This window comes from Mesoplodon bidens (assembly GCF_964165515.1).
Source record: "Mesoplodon bidens genome assembly, chromosome: 7".
In the NCBI taxonomy this organism is placed as follows: domain Eukaryota; kingdom Metazoa; phylum Chordata; class Mammalia; order Artiodactyla; family Ziphiidae; genus Mesoplodon; species Mesoplodon bidens.
The window spans coordinates 42,930,798-42,951,268 of record NC_138164.1 but is presented as its reverse complement, the minus strand read 5'-3'; the positions used below and the strand labels follow the sequence as shown (position 1 = coordinate 42,951,268).

Sequence of the window (20,471 nt, the reverse complement as noted above, 5' to 3'; positions counted from 1 at the left end):
CAAGTACTACTTCCAGAAATCTGAAGACCTCTGAACAAAGGGTCTGTCCCTCACACACCCAGCACATATTGGTGGGACAGACATAGCATCACTGCTACATACACTCCTCTTGTTCCAAAAGAAGAAAAACAGGAAGCACACAGGAGTCCCTGGCCCAAAGCAGTTCTGAAGTCCAGCTGGGAAAATATCGGCAGTTCCTTGACTGGGCTTCAGTCCAACTCTTGCCCAGAAATGACTTTCCAGGGCTCTTGGCTCTGCCCCTGGTCCGTGAGTTCCGCCTTCTGAGTCGTCCTCCCTTTCCTATGAAAGGTGTCCCATGGATGTGGCTGCATAGTTTTATAGCCTGCTTCCTGCCTGTAGAAGCTTGGGGGTCCAGACGCTTCTTTGACTTTTGTGGGTCTCTGTCAGTCTGAGTTGGCAGTGCTTCTTATTGGGGTTCATCCTATCAGGCAAAAACCACGCCCACAGACTTTTTTGTCACAAGCCCTTCCACCCTGGGCTTCTGCAAAGACTGACAAAGGACAGAAGCTTCTTAGAAGCCCAGTTCTTTGACCGAAGGGTTCTCTTGGACACTGCCCTGGATCTGTATTCTTAACAAAGGATTTTACAACCACACCCTCAGCTTCTTCTCTGGACTGTGTTTTCTTGAGAGTGCCCTTGATTTGATCTTTGCCCAGAACCTGTTTCTTACATTTCATTTGCCACCTGGAGAGGCAAGGAATTTTCAAGCCCAGAACATTGCCCTGATTTAACAGCCCTTCCTTTAACTGTCTCTCCCCCTCACATTTCACTATAAGTAGCAAGAAGTAACCAGGCAGCACCTTCCAAGACTCTGTCTGGGACTCTCTCTAGCTAGACCATTCAGCCTCATCACAAACATTTTCTACCTTCCTCATGACCACAGGCAATGTGTTAGGAACCCTTCTGCCACCACCTGACAAGGATCCCTTAACCCCAGTAACATTTTCCTCACTTTCCTGGAACCCTTCCCTCACTGCCTCCTCAAAGGCCATCGGGCTTCTACTAAGATTATTCAGGCTTTCTCAAAGACTCTTGGCCAAAGTCCTCCAGCTTCTGGCCACTGTTCCATCCCAAACCACTCCACATTGTAGGGTTTTTGTTAAATTTTGCACCACTCCTGGTGCCCAAACCTGTATTTGCTACTTATTGTTGCATAACAAATTACTGCAGGATGTAATGGCCTAAAACAACAGTAAACATTTATTATCTCCTAGTTTCTCTGAGTCAGGAAGTTGGGAATGGCTTCGCTGGGGGATTCTTGCTCAGGCTTGTCCATGAGGTGGCAGTCATGGTGGTGGCTGGGCTGTGGTCCTCTGGAGGCTTGTCTGGGGCTGGAGGACCCACCTCCAGGATGGGTCACTCCCATGGCTTTTGGTAAGAGGCCTCAGTTCTTCACTAAGTGCACCTCTCCATACATTGCTTGAGCATCCTCAAGCTGCCAGCTCCTCCAGACAAGTGGTCCTAGAGAGTGAGGCAGAAGCTGCAATGTCTTTTATGATCTAACCTCAGGAATCAAACTGTGTCATTTCTGCAATATCCTTGGTTACATAGAGAAGCTTTGTTACGGACTGAATTGCATTCCCCCAAAATGCATATGCTGAGGCCTCAATCCCAATATCGCAGAATGTGACCATATTTGGAGATAGTGTATTGAAATAGATGAGTAAGTTAAAATGAGATGATTGGGTGGGCCCTAATCCAAGGGCTGGTGTCCTTGTAAGAAGAGAGAGAGAGACGCCAGGGATGCACGTGCACAGAGGAAAGGGCATGTGAGGACACAGCAGGAAGGTGGCCGTCTGCAAGCCAAGGAGAGAGGCCTAACCCTGCCCACACCTTGATCTTGGACTTCCAGCCTCCAGAACTGTGAGAAAATGAATTTCTTTTGTTAAGACCTCCTATGGTGTTTTGTTATGGCAGCCCCAGCTAACTAATATAAAGTCCATCCAGTATTGGAGAGGATGATGCAAGGGTCTGAATACCAGGAGACAAGAATCAGTGGGGCCATCTTGGAGACTGGCTACCACACCATGAAAGGTGTAGATCTTGAGTGTGCTCATTGAGTTTTGACGGTCGTGTACACCTATGTAACCCAAACTCCTATCAAGATATAGAACATTACCATCACCCCAGAAAGTTCCCTCATGTCCCTGCCCAGTCAATTCCCAGCCCCAGGCCCCAGAGGCACCCACTCTTCTGAATTCTCTTCCCGCTATGGATTAGATATTCCTGTTCTAGAATCTCAAGTACACAGAACCATGTAGTACATGTTCCTTTGTGGAAGGCTTTTTTCACTCAGCATAGTATTTCTGAGATTCATTCATTTTGTTGTATGGATCATGTTCTGTTTTATGAACATATATACAGGGTTTTGGGGGTTGTTTTTTTAATGCGTCCTTTGGACACATGGCACATGGGCTGTTTCTTTTCTTTTTTTCACTCCGCCATTTAAATTTTTCCACTGTAATCACCGGTTTCTCCAGTGCCATGTTGAACTTGGGGCTTCTCTAAAAGACTTGCATCCCCCCTGGAGAAATGAAGGATGATTCGTATGGCTTAGATTCCCTCACATCTACCTGGGCTCTATCTCCTCAGCCTCTCAGCCAGGTCTCATGTTTCCAAACGTTTGCCCTCGTTCCCCTGACACACTCCCCATCCTCAGAAAAGGACTTTCATCTTCCCGTGTCATGGGGAGTTCCTTTCTGTCTGGGCCTCTCTACTCCACGCTTTAGAGAAAACTCTGTGCTCCAGTCCTCCATGCTGTCTCTTGACAGAAAACACCTCTTTTTAAGGGTTCCGAGAAAGCTCTTTCCTCTCTTAGCAAAGCTGGGCTCTTCCAATTAAATTGGTTTACTGTTAGACTGTCACCTTGCTTTAGACTTGAAAAATTCTATTTGAAAACCCAAAGCCAAGGATTTATTTACTGCAGATCAGGTCAGGGTTTCTCAGTCTTGGCACAGTGACATGTGCGGCCGGATAACTCCTTGTTGTAGGATCTGTCCTGTCCACTGTAGAAAGTTTAGCAGCATCCCTGACTCCTACCCACCAGAGATACCAGTAGCAACACCACCACCACCACCACCCCTAACTGTGGTACTCAAAAATGTCTCCAGACATTGTCAAAAATCAAAACGTCATTTTGCCTGGGGGAAAAATCACCCTGTTTTAGTTAATACTCATCCTTCCTTTACCACAAGGCAATAAAACATCAGCTCCAAGGCCAAATCTTAATGGCAAGAGCTCATGGGAGGTGGGGAAGAATTACTGAGAAAAGAAAATATGTGGAGTGACTTATTAAAATAGCATCTTGATTCATATATATATATATATTTTTTTCCCAATAATGGGATCATATGAACCTAACATAGGTAACCTTTTTTTTTCTTTTTTTGGCCGTGCCGCTCAGCTTGCGGGATCTTTGTTCCCCAGCCAGGGATGGAACCTGTGCCCCCTGCAGTGGAAGCACAGAATCCTAACCACTGGACTGCCAAGGAATTCCCTACCTGATTTTTAAAATTCAATAATATATCATAAACATCTTCCCACTTCAATACATTGACTGCATAGTGGTTAAAAGCATAGGCTCTGAATCCAACAAACTTAGGTTCATCCCTTGACTCTACCACTTACCAGCTGTGTGTCCTTGAGCAGATGACTTGACGTCTCTGTGCCTCATACCTCTCACGTATAAAATGGAGATGGGAATAATAATGCCTATCTCACCGGGTTGTTATGAAGACGAAATCGTATCCTGCGTGTAAGTGCTGAGCACAGCGCCAGGTGCATAGCGAACATTCAGTAAATATTAAAATATTTAATTTTTTAATATTTAAATTTTAATATTTTAATAATTTTAATATTTAAATTTTAAATATTAAAATTTAAAAATTAAGTTATTACCTAAGCATGATTGTTATTTAACTTTTATTTACAACTTACAATGTCTGAAAGACACAGTTAAGGTGCACACAAACTGCCCCTGCTGCACACTGGTGATAATTGGAGCGCACCAGGACAGCTGGGGGTTGTTAAAATATTAAAGTAACTTCCCTGCCCTTTGGCCAACAGCTCATGCCCGAAAATTCTTAAAGTGCCTGCGTCCCCATATCCGCCTTCCCACCGCCCCAGCCCTCCCGACCCTACCTGGGGCTTCTCCCCACTGGGACCTCCGAAGGATCCAGCATCTAGAGTTAAGCCGGTTTGGTCATACATGGCCCTTAGGTTCTTTCTGATAAATAACAGTAGCCGGTAAAGAAGTTTGCGGCAGGTGAGGGGTAACTGCTCCCGCACCTCCCTGCCTGGGTGTAAGGAAAGCAAGTCTCAGAGCAAATTCTAGCCCTACAAAGACTTTCGGTAAACACACCTTCCCTAATAAAGGGACCCCATCGATCAGCCTGTTCTGTAAGTTTTATGAAGTCCCCCCTCCGGCCATCATCTTGCGGGGAAGGGTCCCTCAAGACAGCCACGACAGGGTCGCAGAGGCAGCCGGAGTCACCCCTAGAGATGGCATCAGATGCCAGAACTCTAAGCTGAGACTGGACAGGGGCCCATTTAGGGTCAGACCCCGTGGCCCTCCCTGGGGACACAGGCCAGGCAGTACCTTCCTCCAGTGGGAGCCGATTTCTTGAGGAATCTGAAAACAGATCAAGTCTTCCTCCTGAAAATTCACTTTCCAAATTGAGATACACAATCAGTGTAAAATAAACCCCAGATTTCAAAGGCTTCATGCCTCGAAGAAAAAGAATATAAAATATCTCCATATTTTTTGTCGATTACGTGTTGAAATGATGTTTTTTTTAATGTATTGGGTTAAATCAAATTGATCATTAAAAAATTCATCTCTTCTTTTTACCTTTTTAATGCGACTACTAGAAAATTGAAAATTGCATTCTGTAGCTCCCATCATTTCTCTATCAGGCACTGCTGCTATAGTCAGTTAGGACTTAGCTGCTCAGGATCCAAGAGAGTCAGATGGGGGCAGTGAGCTTCAAATAAAAGTTTTCTAATCATGGACCTAGTTGGGGAGGTGGAGGGAGAGAAAATGGGCAGCTGCTGAAGTTCCAGGCCCTTGTGTTCCTCGCGCCCCAGGGAACACTGTGGCCAGGGCTGCTCATTCAACACGCAAGGCTGTGCATTCTCTGGGCACAACAGGCCATCAGCTATGTCCACTAGAGGTTCTGGGGTCCACAAAGAGGTTTGAGACCTGGCTGGGGGGCAGGAATCTTTGACTCTAAAATGCATAAATAAAAAAGGCAGAAGCAAAATGAATAAATGATGAATGTCCACAAACATGACAGTGAGTGCTTCATCCATCATTGATGTTAAGACTCATGAAAGTTTCATCACCACTGAAAACAATTTGTTCAGCTTCTCACTTCACAGGAAGATAAGAATGTGCAGTGACTGTCCAGAAACCATAGTCACTTGGAAATTTAAAATACGCTGCTTGGGCCCAAGTGATCTCACACGTAGAATTATAGAAATCTTCACAAACGTTTCTACACCAAGAAAATGGTTTCTACACCATTCAGTGTTGATGTGAGTGAATTGCGAGATGTCTGATGTGATACAGAGTGGGGTCCCCAAACACAATGCCATAATCCCTGAAAGTCATATAAAAAGGCCTTGTAATACTGGGGTAAATAAGAAAAAATATAGGAAAGCTTAAATGGCTGTCAAGTGGATCCTAGTTAAACACGTTTGGCACACTTGTACAATGGACCACAATGCTACCCTGGAAAAGAACCAAGTACAGCTACAAATACTGACATGGGAAGATGTTTTTGATATTGTTAGCTGAAAAGTAAGCTGGATAAGAATCTCTATCATGTAAATGCATTTTTGTTTTTTGAAAAGATATGGCTGCAATAAAAAAATATATAGCTAATGTTTAGAGCTAAATGCTCTACTTGAGGGGTCAGCAAACTTTTCCTGTAAAGAGCCAGATAGTAAATACTTTAGTACTTGTGGGTCACATGGTCTCTGCTGCAACTACTCAGCTCTGCCTTTGTAGCTAGAAAGCAGCCATAAATAATATGTAAATGATCACTGTGGCTGTGTTGCAATAAAACTTTATTTACAAAAATAGGCAGAAGGCCAGATTTGGCCACAGGGCCATAGTTTGCCAAGCCCTGCTCTATATCATTATTCTATTTAATCTCCAGATAGCCCTTTATAACAGAGACTATCAGGGATCCTGAATTATGTATGTGGAAACGAAGGCTTAGAGAGAGCAAATGACTTGCCCAAGGTCCTCAGCTCTTATGCAGCATAGAAAAAAGTCTGGAAAGAGACACACCACAGTGCATCAGTGCAGTTAACGCTGGGGAAGAGAAATGAGGCAGCTCTTACCCTTTCCAGTCCTCCTGTAATGCTTTCAGTGCATAAGTCTCATGAATGTGAAGGTTAATCTGAAAATATTTTTTAAGACTTTGGGGAAACTCACTGTCTCCTCTGCCTTCTCTGTTGACCTTGTGTGTTAGTGTGGACCAACGCTGCGGAACTGTCGGAACAATCAGTGGCCGAGGAAAGTCCTGGGACAGGGCCCTACAGAGAAATTTTTGTGGACCAGGACCTGTCCCAGCACGATAAGGTGAGGGGTCTTGGGGAAGCACAGAGCTACAGCAGCAAGAGGGACCATGGAGAGATTGCCACTGCCTCTTGTTCTCTGTGTCTCAAGGACTGTCCCTTTTTCCTACTTCCAAGAAACCACCTCTTCCTCCCAAGACATTCAGCCAGGTTTGGCCACTGCTCACTTTATCCCAAATAACATCTACAACTACAAGGTACTGAGCACCTACTCTGTGCTGGGCCATGTCCTGTACACTTGACATTTATTAGCTCGTTAATCTTCACCATCTTCAAAAAAGATTGCATCACCCTCACGTTGCAGATGAGGAAACTGAATCTCAGAGAGGTTCAGTAATGTGTTCAAGGCTGCCCAGTGCAAGGAGCAGTGTTAGGATTCAAAGCGAGGTCTGGTTAGCTTCTCAGCGGGTACTTCTAACTCCCACACAGTAATCACTTGGTCAACCTTCAGTGATGGAACAGTGATGCAAAAACACGTTCCTTGCAGGAGGACGTGAGCCCTGAAGTCAGGGAGGCGTGGGCCGAGAGACTCGTTAAAGAACCAGAGAGGTTTAAAGCAGGGATGCGAGCAGAACAGGTGGATTCAAGCCATCCTGGGAAGAGCCCAGGTCAATTTCTCCCCACTTAGACACAACTCGAAAGTTACTCTAAAAGAAGGAGTCTATAATATCTCGCTTTCCTTCAGGGCCAGGGCCTGCTCCTGCAGCAATTCTCAGAGTTTGTGAGGAGCAGACCTACCTGGGGTTCTTGTCAGACACGGAAATCCAAACCTTCAGGAGGCAGGGGGTTCCAACCCAGGCATCCTGGGACCAGACTCTGAAAAATGTTGCAGAAAGGCGAGAAGCCACACTCAGATTCTGTATTTATCGCTGTGTAACAAGCCATCCCAAAACTTAGCGGCTTCCAACAGCAATTCATTATTCCCCAGAATCTATGGGTTGACCTGGAAGGTTCCTTTGCTCGTGTCCCCTGGCCTCACTCATGCGGCCTCAGTAAGCTGCTGGCTTGGCCAGGCTGGTGGTCGGTCTCCATTGGCCTCCTTCCCACATCTAGGGCCTCAGCCAGGACGCCTGGACTGGTGCGCCCCTTTGTGCATGTGCCTTTTCATCACAGCACGGTGGTCTCGGGGTTCCCAGGGGGCCAGAGCAGAAGCTGCACAGCCTGTAAGAACTTGCCTGGAGATCATGCAGCATCACTTCCACTCCATTCCGTTGGTTAAAGCTAGTCACGGGGCCAGCCCAGACTAGAGGGTGGGGAAATAGACTGGATGGCAAAACTGCAAAGTATTTGTAGCCATTTCTCAACCTGCCTCAATTTTAACTTGGAAATATAGTGCAACCACTATAATTTTTTCTATTTATAGAAAATTTTTATAAGCCATTTATCATTTTTTCTATTTATAATAGAAATAATTCTTTCTCTTGATAAGTCATTTATACCCTGACTTGCCAGGACTCCTTCAAGTGACAATAAACAAATTAGCTTGAGGGGGAGCATTGATTAGCTCATCTTATTGGAAAATTTAAAGGGCCACTAGCTTCAGGTATGGCTAGATCCAGGAGCTTGAATAATGTCATCAGAACACCTCCCCACTACCAACTTCTCCCCTCTGTTTCCCTCAGTGTCTGGCTTTCTTCATAAGGCTGGCTTTGTGTGTTAGAAAAGACAAACTCAGGCAAACAAGCCTACATGATCCAAAAGAAGGCAAGATCCTCTCCCTCTGTAATCGATGTGTGAAATCTCTGATTGACCAGCTTGGGCCACATGCACATGGGGAGGTGGGACAGGAAGGAGCAGGGCACATGACTGACAGTCCTACCCAGACCAAATGGAAGGAGGAACACTCCCTCCAAGAAGGGCAAGGGGACCCTCAGCAGGAAAGCAGAACCCACAGCTGTCCACTGCCCTCTGCAAACTTCTTATATTCCAGCACTGGCACGGGGCCTGGCACTTAGTTGCTGCCCGATGAATGTTTGTTGCATGAAAAATGAATAAGCACCTGGCTGATCATAACAGGGTGAAACAGGGGAAACTGCCCAGGAGTAGGGAATATGTCTGATGCTCTCTCTTGAAGTTTTGCCACCAACTTTCACAAGGACCCAAAGGAAGGCCCCTGGCAGCAGCTGGCTGTGTCAGACAGGCTTTCTCATGAGCGAGACCCTGTCCTTCCCCAGGTCACGGAGCTAGCAGGTCGTGAGGCTGACTGCACGGCTCTCCTGGGAATGAGCTGGCCCAGAAATTGCCCGTTTACCTCCTCCTGCGACTGCTTTGGAAAAGGCCTCTGGGGAATTTCTTCTTCTTCTTCTTCTTCAGTTTTTCTGACATTTTATTGATAACGTCTGGTGAGAAGTTTGGGGGAATTTTTTTTTCCTTTTTTGGAAAACCTAACCAATTCTTTGGCTGCAGAGCTTTATCACTGGAGAGATTGAGGACAGGGTTAATTATACCTGTGGGTACAGTCTACCAGCAATTTTGTTTTTCCAGCCAAAAGTTTACATGAGCCCATGCAAATAAATCAGTATTCCTGTCTCATTTACTTTCCAGATTGAGTTACCTGGAAAAAATTCATACATGAATAGCCAAAAGAGGCAGGAAATATTAGAAGAGAGGAAAGGGAAAACAAATAGTTCAGAATGTTTTAAGTTAAAACAAATAACCCTCATTATAGGCAGAATGTGGTCAAACAGAATGTTGTTTTCCTAACTACCTTTTTAGGTCCCCAGTGTGCTAGGCTGAATATTATAAATGAAAACACTCTAAGTAAACTTTCTAGCAACAAAAGTTCCCAAGTGGGATGGTTGTTCTTAATATGAAAGTCTAATTCTCGGGGAAAGGAAAGTTTCCGTACCTGTGAGGTATAGACATCCATTACAGGGGTCTATATACAATTACCTCATTTTAACCCAATTCTTGTCTCTATGAGATTTTCCAAGTGACAGAGATAGCCTTGAAAGTCTGCTTTTTCCCTCCCTGCCTGCCCTCACCTTCCCAAAGAATGATACCATATTTTTCCTGTCTTTCTTTAAATGGGCTCAGTCTTACACCCAGACCCACACCTAGTAAATTTCCCATCTGGCCTCCACCCAGGATGAAATAATTCTGCTGCTGGGAAAAGAAGTCAGCCGTCTCTCCGATTTTGAACTTGAATCTAAATACAAAGACACCGTGATAGCAAGCCTGCAGAACCAAGTGGCCAACCTGAGGCAGAAGCTGTTGGAAACAGCCGCCTCCAGGCAAAAGGAGAGGGTGAGCCCACCCAAGTTTCAGGTTCTGCATGAAGAGGACGATGCCCAACAGAGAGAGATCCAGAGCTTGAAAAACCAGGTAGGGCTCAGAGACAAGTGGGTCGGGGCCTTGCGGTCACAACACAGGGTGACAGCTCTCAGGTAGAGCCTGGGGGGAGCCAACCGGGTAGTTAGAAATGGGCAGTGAGCACAGCATGGTGAGGAGTACAGGGAGTGCAGGGTTGGCAAGTTTCTAGCCTTGTAAGAACAATATTAGATTTCATTAAGTGCCTACCATGTTCAGGCCCCGGTGCAGGTGCTTTTGGTGCATTAGCTTATTTATTTATTTATTTATTTATTTTATTTTATTTATTTAATTTATTTATTTATGGCTGCATTGGGTCTTCGTTGCTGTGCACGGGCTTTCTCTAGTTGCAGTGAGCAGGGTCTACTCTTCACTGTGGTGCATGGGCTTCTCATTGCAGTGGCTTCTCTTGCTGCAGACCATGGGCTCTAGGCACGTGGGCTTCAGTAGTTGCAGCATGAGGGCTTCAGTAGCTGTGGCTCGCGGACTCTAGAGTGCAGGCTCAGTAGTTGTGGCCCACGGGCATAGTTTCTCCACAGCATGTGGGATCTTCCTGGACCAGGGCTCGAACTCCTGTCCCCTGCATTGGCAGGGGGATTCTTAACCACTGCACCATGAGGGAAGTCCCCTCATTAGCTAGTTAAACCTCAGTCTTCTGACACTTGCCATTCTACAGATGAGGAGACTGAGGCACGCTCAGAGATGCCCAGGAGCTTGTTACAGCTTGCACAGCAAGTGAGAGGCAGTGATGTGACTTGGGCTCAGCTCTGCCACCTTGTACACCTCATGCTTTCACACCCGCTTTGCATTTCCACCCAACTCCTGTCGCTTCAGTGACCACTTCTCACACCCACCCGGACCCAGCCAGAAAGAGCTGGAGGTGGGGAGGAGGAACCCCACAGTGTTCCAAACACTGAGGCCTTTATCACACCCTGAAGGCAGCTGCTGGTTCATTTATAGGGAATGTCACCAAAAAATCTCCACCCAGAATGTCTGGATTTACCAGTCAACTTCCTTCCTCCTGAAACTAAATCCAAAAGAAAAAAAAATTTTTTTTTAAGTTTTAAAGAACTACTTTAAAATTGGCCCCTGATCTTGTACATAAATTATATCTCAACAAAGTTGATAAAAAAGCAATAGGTCATTGATGAATTTTGGCCTCAGTGCATAATTCTGCTTAAAACCGTAGTCAGGTTTGGTTCAACATGACGGAGTAGAAGGACATGCTCTCACTCCCTCTTTCGAGAACACTGGAATCACAACTAACTGCTGAACAATCTTCGACAGGAAGACACTGGAACTCACCAAAAAAGATACCCCACATGCAAAGACAAAGGAGAAGGCGCACTGAGACAGTAGGAGGGGCACAATCCCAATAAAATCAAATCCCATCACTGCTGAGTGGGTGACTCACAAACTGGAGAACGCTTATACCACAGAAGTCCACCCACTGGAGTGAAGGTTCTGAGCCCCTCGTCGGGCTTCCCAACCTGGGGGTCCAGCAATGGGAGGAGGAATTCCTAGAGACTCAGACTTTGAAGGCTAGTGGGATTTGATTGCAGGACTTTGGCAGGACTGGGGGAAAGAGAGATTCCACTCTTGGAGGGCACACACAAAGTAGTGTGTGCATTGGGACCCAGGGGAAGGAGCAGTGACCCCCATAGGAGACTGAACCAGATCTACCTGCTAGTGTTGGTGGGTCTCCTGCAGAGGCAGGGGACAGCTGTGGCTCACCAAGGGACAAGGACACTGGCAGCAGAAGTTCTGGGAAGTATTCCTTGGCATGAGCCCTCCCAGAGTCTGCCATTAGCTCCACCAAAGAGCCTGGGTAGGCTCCAGTGTTGGGTCACTTCAGGCCAAACAACTAACAGGGAGGGAACCCAGACCCACCCATCAGCAGACAAGCAGATTAAAGTTTTACTGAGCTCTGCCTACCAATGCCACAGCCAGCTCTACCCACCACCAGTCCCTCCCATCAGGAAACTTCCACAAGCCTCTTAGATAGCCTCATCCACCAGAGGGCAGAGAGCAGCAGCAAGAAGAACTACAAGCGTGCAGCCTGTGGAACAAAAACCGTATTCACAGAAAGACAGACAAGATGAAAAGGCAGAGGGCTATGTAGCAGATGAAGGAACAAGATAAAACCCCAGAAAAACAACTAAATGTAATGGAGATAGGCAACCTTCCAGAAAAAGAATTCAGAATAATGATAGTGAAGATGATCCTGGACGTCAGAAAAAGAATGGAGGCAAAGATCGAGAAGATGCAAGAAACGTTTAACAGAGATCTAGAAGAATTCAAGAACAAACAAACAGAGATGGACAATACAATAACAACAACAACAAAAAAACAACACACTAGAAGGAATCAATAGAATAACTGAGGCAAAAGAACGGATAAGTGACCTGGAAGACAGAATGGTGGAATTCACTGCTGCGGAACAGAATAAAGAAAAAAGAATGAAAAGAAATGAAGACAGCTTAAGAGAACTCTGGGACAACATTAAACACAACAACGTTCACATTATACGGGTCCCAGAAGGAGAAGAGAGAGAGAAAGGACCCGAGAAGATATTGAAGAGATTATAGTCAAAAACTTCCCTAACATTGGAAAGGAAATAGCCACCCAAGTCCAGGAAGCAGAGAGAGTCCCATACAGGAGAAACCCAAGGAGAAACACACCGAGACACATAGTAATCAACTTGGCAAGAATTAAAGAAAAATTATTGACAGCAGCAAGGGAAAAATGACAAATAACATACAAGGGAACTCCCAGAAGGTTAACAGCTGATTTCTCAGCAGAAACTCTACAAGCCAGAAGGGAGTGGCATGATATACTTAAAGTGATGAAAGGGAAGAACCTACAACCAAGATTACTCTACCCAGCAAGGTTCTCATTGAGATTCAATGGAGAAATCAAAAGCTTGACAGACAAGCAAAAGCAAAGAGAATTCAGCACCACCAAAGCAGCTCTACAACAAATGTTAAAGGAACTTCTCTAAGTGGGAAACACAAGAGAAGAAAAGGACCTACAAAAACAAACCCAAAACAATTAAGAAAATGGTCATAGGAACACACATATCGATAATTACCTTAAACGCGAATGGATTAAGTGCTCCAACCAAAAGACACAGGGTTGCTGAATGGATACAAAAACAAGACCCATCTATATGCTGTCTACAGGAGACCCACTTCAGACCTAGGGACACATACAGACTGAAAGTGAGGGGATGGAAAAAGATATTCCATGCAAATGGAAATCAAAGGAAAGCTGGAGTAGCAATACTCATATCAGGTAAAATACACTTTAAAATAAAGAATGTTACAAGAGACAAGGAAGGACACTACGTAATGATCAAGGGATCAATCCAAGAAGAAGATATAACAATTATAAATATATATGCACCCAGCATAGGAGCACCTCAATACATAAGGCAATCGCTAACAGCTCTAAAAGAGGAAATCAACAGTAACACAATAATAGTGGGGGACTTGAACACCTCACTTACACCAATGGAGAGATCATCCAAAGAGAAAATTAATAAGGAAACACAAGCTTTAAATGACACAATAGACCAGATAGATTTAATTGATATTTGTAGGACATTCCATCCAAAAACAGCAGATTGCACTTTCTTCTCAAGTGCGCACGGAACATTTTCCAGGATAGATCACATCTTGGGTCACAAATCAAGCCTCAGGAAATTTAAGAAAATTAAAATCATATCAAGCATCTTTTCTGACCACAATGCTATGAGATTAGAAATGAATTACAGGGAAAAACCTGTAAAAAACACAAACACATGGAGGCTAAACAGTACGTTACTAAATAACCAAGAGATCACTGAAGAAATCAAAGAGGAAATCAAAAAATACCTAGAGACAAATGACAATGAAAACACGACGATCCAAAACCTATGGGATGCAGCAAAAGCATCCCATAGTTCTAAGAGGGAAGTTTATAGCTATACAAGCCCACCTCAAGAAACAAGAAAAATCTCAAATAAACAATCTAACGTTACACCTAAAGGAACTAGAGAAAGAAGAACAAAGAAAACCCAAAGTTAGCAGAAGGAAAGAAATCATAAAGACCAGAGTAGAAATAAATGAAATAGAAACAAAGAAAACAATAGCAAAGATCAATAAAACTAAAAGCTGGTTCTTTGAGAAGTTAAACAAAATTGATAAACCATTATCCAGACTCATCAAGAAAAAGAGGGAGAGGACTCAAATCAATAAAATTAGAAAGGAAAAAGAAGTTACAACAGACACTGCAGAAATACAAAGCATCCTAAGAGACAACTACAAACAACACTATGCCAATAAAATGGACAACCTGGAAGACATGAACAAATTCTTAGAAAGTTATAACCTTTCAAGACTGAAGCAGAAAGAAATAGAAAATATGAACAGACCAATCACAACTAATGAAGTTGAAACTATGATTAAAAATCTTCCAACAAACAGAAGTCCAGGACCAGAAGGCTTCACAGGTGAATTCTATCAAACATTTAGAGACGAGCTAACACCCATCCTTCTCAAACTCTTCCAAAAAATTGCAGAGGAAGGAACACTCCCAAACTCATTCTCTGAGGCCACCATCACCCTGATACCAAAACCAGACAAAGACACTACAAAAACAGAAAATTACAGACCAATATCACTGATGAATATAGATGCAAAACTCCTCGACAAAATACTAGCAAACAGAATCCAGCAACACATGAAAAGGATCATACACCATGATCAAGTGGGATTTACCCCAGAGAGGCAAGGATTCTTCAATATATGCAAATCAATCAATGTGATACATCATATTAACAAATTGAAAAAGAAAAACCATATGATCATCTCAATGGATGCAGAAAAAGCTTTTGACAAAATTCAACTCTGATTTATGATAAAAACTCTCCAGAAAGTGGGCATAGAGGGAACCTACTTCACCATAGTAAAGGCCATATATGACAAAGCCACAGCAAACATCATTCTCAATGGTGAAAAACTGAAAGCATTTCCTCTAAGATCAGGAACAAGACAAGGATGTCCACTCTCACTACTATTCTTCAACATAGTTTTGGAAGTCCTAGCCACAGCAATCAGTGAAGAAAAAGCAATAAAAGGAATCCAAATTGAAAAAGAAGAAGTAAAACTGTCACTGTTTGCAGATGACAGGATACTCTACAGAGAGAATCCTAAAGATGCCACGAGAAAACTACTAGAGCTAATCAATGAACTTGGTAAAGTTGCAGGACACAAAATGAATGCACAGAAATCTCTTGCATTCCTATACACTAATGATGAAAAATCTGAAAGAGAAATTAAGGAAACACTCCCATGTACCACTGCAACAAAATAATAAAATACCTAGGAATAAACCTACCTAGGGAGACAAAGACCTGTATGCAGAAAACTGTAAGACACTGATGAAAGCAATTAAAGATGATAGCAACAGATGAAGAGATATACCATGTTCTTGGATTGGAAGCATCAATATTGTGAAAATGACTCTACTACCCAAAGCAATCTACAGATTCAATGCAATCCCTATCAAATTACCAATGGCATTTTTTAGAGAACTAGAACCGAAAAGCTTAAAATTTGTGTGGAGACACAAAAGACCCCGAATAGCCAAAGCAGTCTTGAGGGAAAAAAATGGAGCTGGAGGAATCAGACTCCCTAACTTCAGCCTATACTACAAAGCCACAGTAATCAAGACAATATGGTACTGGCACAAAAACAGAAATATAGGTCAATGGAACAGGATAGAAAGCCCAGAGATAAACCCACGCACCTATGCTCAACTTACCTATGACAAAGGAGGCAAAGATATACCATGGAGAAAAGACAGTCTCTTCAATAAGTGGTGCTGGGAAAACTGGACAGCTACATGTAAAAGAATGAAATTAGAACACTCCCTAACGCCATACACAAAAATAATCTCAAAATGGATTAGAGACCTAAATGTAAGACCAGACACTCTAAAATTCTTAGAGGAAAACATAGGAAGAACACTCTTTGACATAAATCACAGCTAGATATTTTTTGATCCACTTCCTAGAGTAATGGAAATAAATACAAAAATAAACAAATGGGACCTAATGAAACTTCAAAGCTTTTGCACAGCAAAGGAAACCATAAACAAGATGAAAAGACAACCCTCAGAATGGGGGAAAATATTTGCAAAGAAACAACTGACAAATGATTAATTTCCAAAATATATAAAGAGCTCATGCAGCTCAATATTAAAAAACAAACAACCCAATCCAAAAATGGGCAGAAAACCTAAATAGACATTTCTCCAAAGAAGATATACCGCTAGCCAAGAAGCACATGAAAAGCTGCTCAACATCATTAATTATTAGAGAAATGCAAATCAAAACTACAATGAGGTATCAGCTCACACCAGTTAGAATGGGCATCATCAGAAAATCTACAAACAACAAATGCTGGAGAAGGTGTGGAGAAAAGGGGACCCTCTTGCACTGTTGGTGGGAATATAAATTGATACAGCCACTATGGAGAACAGTATGGAGGTTCCTTAAAAAACTAAAAATAGAATTACCATAGGACCCAGCAATCCCACTACTGGGCATATACCCAGAGAAAACCATAATTCAAAAAGCCACATGCACCCCAATGTTCATTGCAGTACTATTTACAATAGCCAGATCATGGAAGCAACCTAAATGCCCATCGACGGACGAATGGTTAAAGAGGAAGTGGTACATATATACAATGGAATATTACTCAGCCATGAAAAGGAACAAAATTGGGTCATTTGTAGAGACGTGGATGCATCTAGAGACTGCCATACAGAGTGAAGTAAGTCAGAAAGAGAAGAACAAATATCCTATATTAACGCATATATGTGGAACCTAGAAAAATGGTAAAGATGAACCAGTTTGCAGAGCAGAAATGGAGACACACATGTAGAGAACAAACGTATGGACACCAAGGGGGGAAAGCGGCAGGGGGTGGGGGTGGTGGTATGATGAATTGAGAGATTGGGATTTACATGTATACACTGATGTGTATAAAATGGGTGACTAATAAGAAAAATATAAATAAATAAATAAACATTTTAAAAAAAGAGATAGAAAAAAAAAACCGTAGTCAGTGCTTGGGGGCCTTTGTTCTCTTGTGCTCTGTTTACTGTCTTTCCCTCTGTAACCGATTCTAGGTACACAGTTTCAGTCCTAGAAATGGTGCTCTAGAAAGGGCACAGATTGTGTATGGTGAACCTAGGAGATTCTAGCAGGATACTGTAGGCTCCATGAAGGCAAAGGTTGGGCCCAGTAACCTTCTAGAACTCTGTTAGGACTGTGGCTGTTTGTTTGTTCTTTATTCATCCATCCATCCATCCGTCCATTAATCCAAAGAAATATTTTGGGGGGCCTATTCCGTGCCATGCCCTCTTCCAGGCTCTGAGAATTCAGCAGAGAACAAGACAGACATGATCCTTCCCCCTGTTATGCTCTAGTGAGGGAGACAGAATAAACAAGTCAACAAATACATGCTCTAATATTTAAAGGAACTAATGACTCTCCTTCAAACCTGGTTTTGAAAAAACAATGAAAGTAACAGGTCCTGTAGGGATTATTAGTGCAAACAGCTACCTTGACATGTAGCTGACACATTAATGAGCACCTTTTTCTTGAACTGAACCCAATTTTGCTGAAATATTCCTTTCAGTTATTCTCCCATTTCAGAGCTTTCCTGAGAAAATGACATGTCTTTTTCAGGTACATGGATGAGGCTGAATTATTCCCACATACCTTTTTTTTTTTTTTGGCCGTACCACGCGGCTTGCAGGATCTTAGTTCCCTGACCAGAGATCAAACCCAGGCCTCCAGCAGTGGAAGCACAGAGTCCTAACCACTGGACTGCCAGGGAATTCCCCACATACCTTTTTTTAAATAATTGAAATATATTTGACATAGAATATTATATAATTTCCACGTATCTTTGAATATCAGCCGGTCCCAATTTGAGTATTATTTAAAGTGGCTGCCGATATCTGGGGGAAAAATGTTTTTTTACAAAGATATTATCTAGAAATAATTACACTGATGCATCATGCTGTTGCCGCCCCTACCCCTGGAGCTTCACTTATAACTGAAGAAGAATATTTTATAGCAAGGCATATATGAACCAGAGGCTCCATCGGTTTGAACTCAAATCGAGTTTCATCCACTGACATTTTAGTTTCTTAACTATTCTACTGCCTGCAGGGCATTCCACCAGAAGTGTAAGCCACATGGCAGGTTGATTTATGGTTCTGATTACTTTATGTGTTTTCCCTGGTCCCCGAAGGTGTGTGCATAATGATTTGCTCTCGCAGATCTTCGATCTGCTACAATATCACTAGAAAATTCTTACCTCCATGTGCTCTTATACACCTGTGGTAATTAGAAGCCAAATTATCATCCTGAAACAATCACTCCTCCTAGCACTCTTAACTTTCTTATGATTCAGTGCCCATTTTGTTACACAGCTTAACAGACATTAAACATCTTGGAATTTATGCCATTACAAACAATATGGATATTTACTTTGATAGTAAAAGTATCAAAGAGGTTTGAAGACTCGTTGGAGTTTTCCAGCAATCCGAAATCCTAAAACTCTGACACTCAGATTGAAATATTTTCAATCTGTCAAAACCACTGGAGTCTTAGAGGGGAACGTATGTTTTCCCTTCTGGAAGTTTGTCTCTGTGTGTTCTATCTCTGGTATCATGCAAATAAAAGCATCAAGCTGAGAAGAGCTTACAAACACTTTCAGTGTTCCAAGGACCTTTTATGGAAAAGTTGTATTTCCCCCCAACAGAGAAAAGTAAGATGTGAAAGAATTGTTTCACTCAAAGTTTCCAAAGCACAAACATGCAAAAGTATAGCCTTGGGGAGAGTGGGGGTCAGAGTGGCCTGTGTCCCTGCAACTTCTATCATAGACCCCCCCCCAATAATGTCTCAGGTGCCCCAGGGAAAAGGTAAGTGTAACTGCCCCAAATGTCCTAGACTCTGAACCATGATGGTGCATGAAACGAGTCAGAAAACTTGTGAGACCTTGACACTTCTGTTAATTCTACCAGAGTAATAATGACAAGATTTCCAAGGACACAAACCAAGACCAAAGGCTGTGCGCGCCATCTGGTGGCCATATCAGCACGCCCGAACTCCATTACCTGGGCATGCCCACCACCTCCCCCCAATCTTTTTTTTTTTTTTTTTTTTTTTTTTTAGTGTGATGCCTGCAACCTGGTCTGATGGTAAACAGGGAAATTCCTGTATTTCTTCTTTTGGAGGGATTATTTTTATTTAAGATAGTGAGTCTCTATTTACTCTTATAACAGTTATATTTAATTTAATGCACGTTTTTAAGTTTAAAAAGGGAGCTGCTTCTACGAAAAATGCTAAGAAATTATAGTGGGACTAGCCAAGAGACATGGGAAAAATGGTGAAAGTGGTATATGAATGACTGAAGTTTAGGAACTCTCTTCGGGTGGGGTTGCCAGATAAAGTAAGGACACCCAGTTAAATTTGAATTTTAGAATTTCGTTTTAGTGTGTGTCCCAAATATTGCATGGGACACATTTGCACTGAAATATTATTCATTATCTGAAATCCTAATTTAAGTGAACATCCATTTTTCCTCCCCTAAATCTGGCAAACTTACCTTAGGAGAACAATGAAATTGCACCCAGAACTTCCCTGGTGGCACAGTGGTTAGGAATCCGCCTGCCAGTGCAGGGGACACGGGCTCGAGCCCTGGTCTGGGAAGATCCCACATGCCGCGGAACATCTAAGCCCGTGTGCCACAACTATTGAGCCGTCGTGCCACAACTACTGAAGTCCGTGCGCCTAGAGCCCAGGCTCTGCAACAGGAGAAGGCGCTGCAATAAACCTGTGCACCGCAACAAAGACCCAACACAGCCAAAAATAAATAAATAAAATAAATAAATTTATTTTAAAGAAAAGAAGAGAAATTGCACCCTTCTCCTTGTCACTTCCATTTTGATCTATCAAAACAAGCTAGTGGGGCTTCCCTGTAGCGCAGTGGTTGAGAGTCCACCTGCCAATGCAGGGGACGCAGGTTCGTGCCCCAGTCCAGGAAGATCCCCCATGCCGTGGAGCGGCTGGGCCCGTGGGCCATGGCCACTGAGCCTGCATGTCCGGAGCCTGTGCTCTGCAACGGGAGAGGCCACAACAGTGAGAGGCCCGCGTACAGCAAAAAAAAAAAAAAAATACTGAAACAAAACAAGCTAGCTCTTGTCCTGTCTACGGATTGTGTGGCATTTATGCCCCAATAAACGTGTCCCTGTGTTAGTACTGAGGCCTCACATCTGAAAAATCACAGGGCAAAGGCCCACAGTGCACCTTGAGGTGGGAAAGTCCTGGCCACTCAGAACAAGCAGTCTGGCCACATCAGACCGAGAGGGAGGGGGTTCCAGGCCCAGCTCTCTTCCCTGGCCTCTCGGGTACCTGCTCTGTGGAGGCCGAGGCCTGGCAGCTACTTTCGGGCCCTTACCAACGTTGCCTTTGATGGAGAGCCTTCCACACC

The 20,471-nt window shown here is 43.4% G+C and overlaps 1 protein-coding gene and 1 pseudogene across 2 annotated transcripts in view; one reads left to right on the top strand and one right to left on the bottom strand.

Annotated features, from left to right (window-relative positions):
• LOC308620770 (centrosomal protein of 78 kDa-like) overlaps positions 1 to 20,471 on the bottom strand; it is a 1,829,729-nt pseudogene that overhangs the window by 170,337 nt on the left and 1,638,921 nt on the right. The window lies entirely within an intron of this gene.
• LOC308621087 (forkhead-associated domain-containing protein 1-like) overlaps positions 1 to 20,471 on the top strand; it is a gene marked incomplete at its 5' end in the record, with an annotated part of 101,097 nt that overhangs the window by 38,731 nt on the left and 41,895 nt on the right. The window contains 2 exons of the mRNA XM_081241259.1: positions 6,501 to 6,610; positions 9,694 to 9,930. Coding sequence (XP_081097385.1) covers positions 6,501 to 6,610; positions 9,694 to 9,930 — 347 coding nt within the window. The remainder of the gene's footprint in view (positions 1 to 6,500; positions 6,611 to 9,693; positions 9,931 to 20,471) is intronic.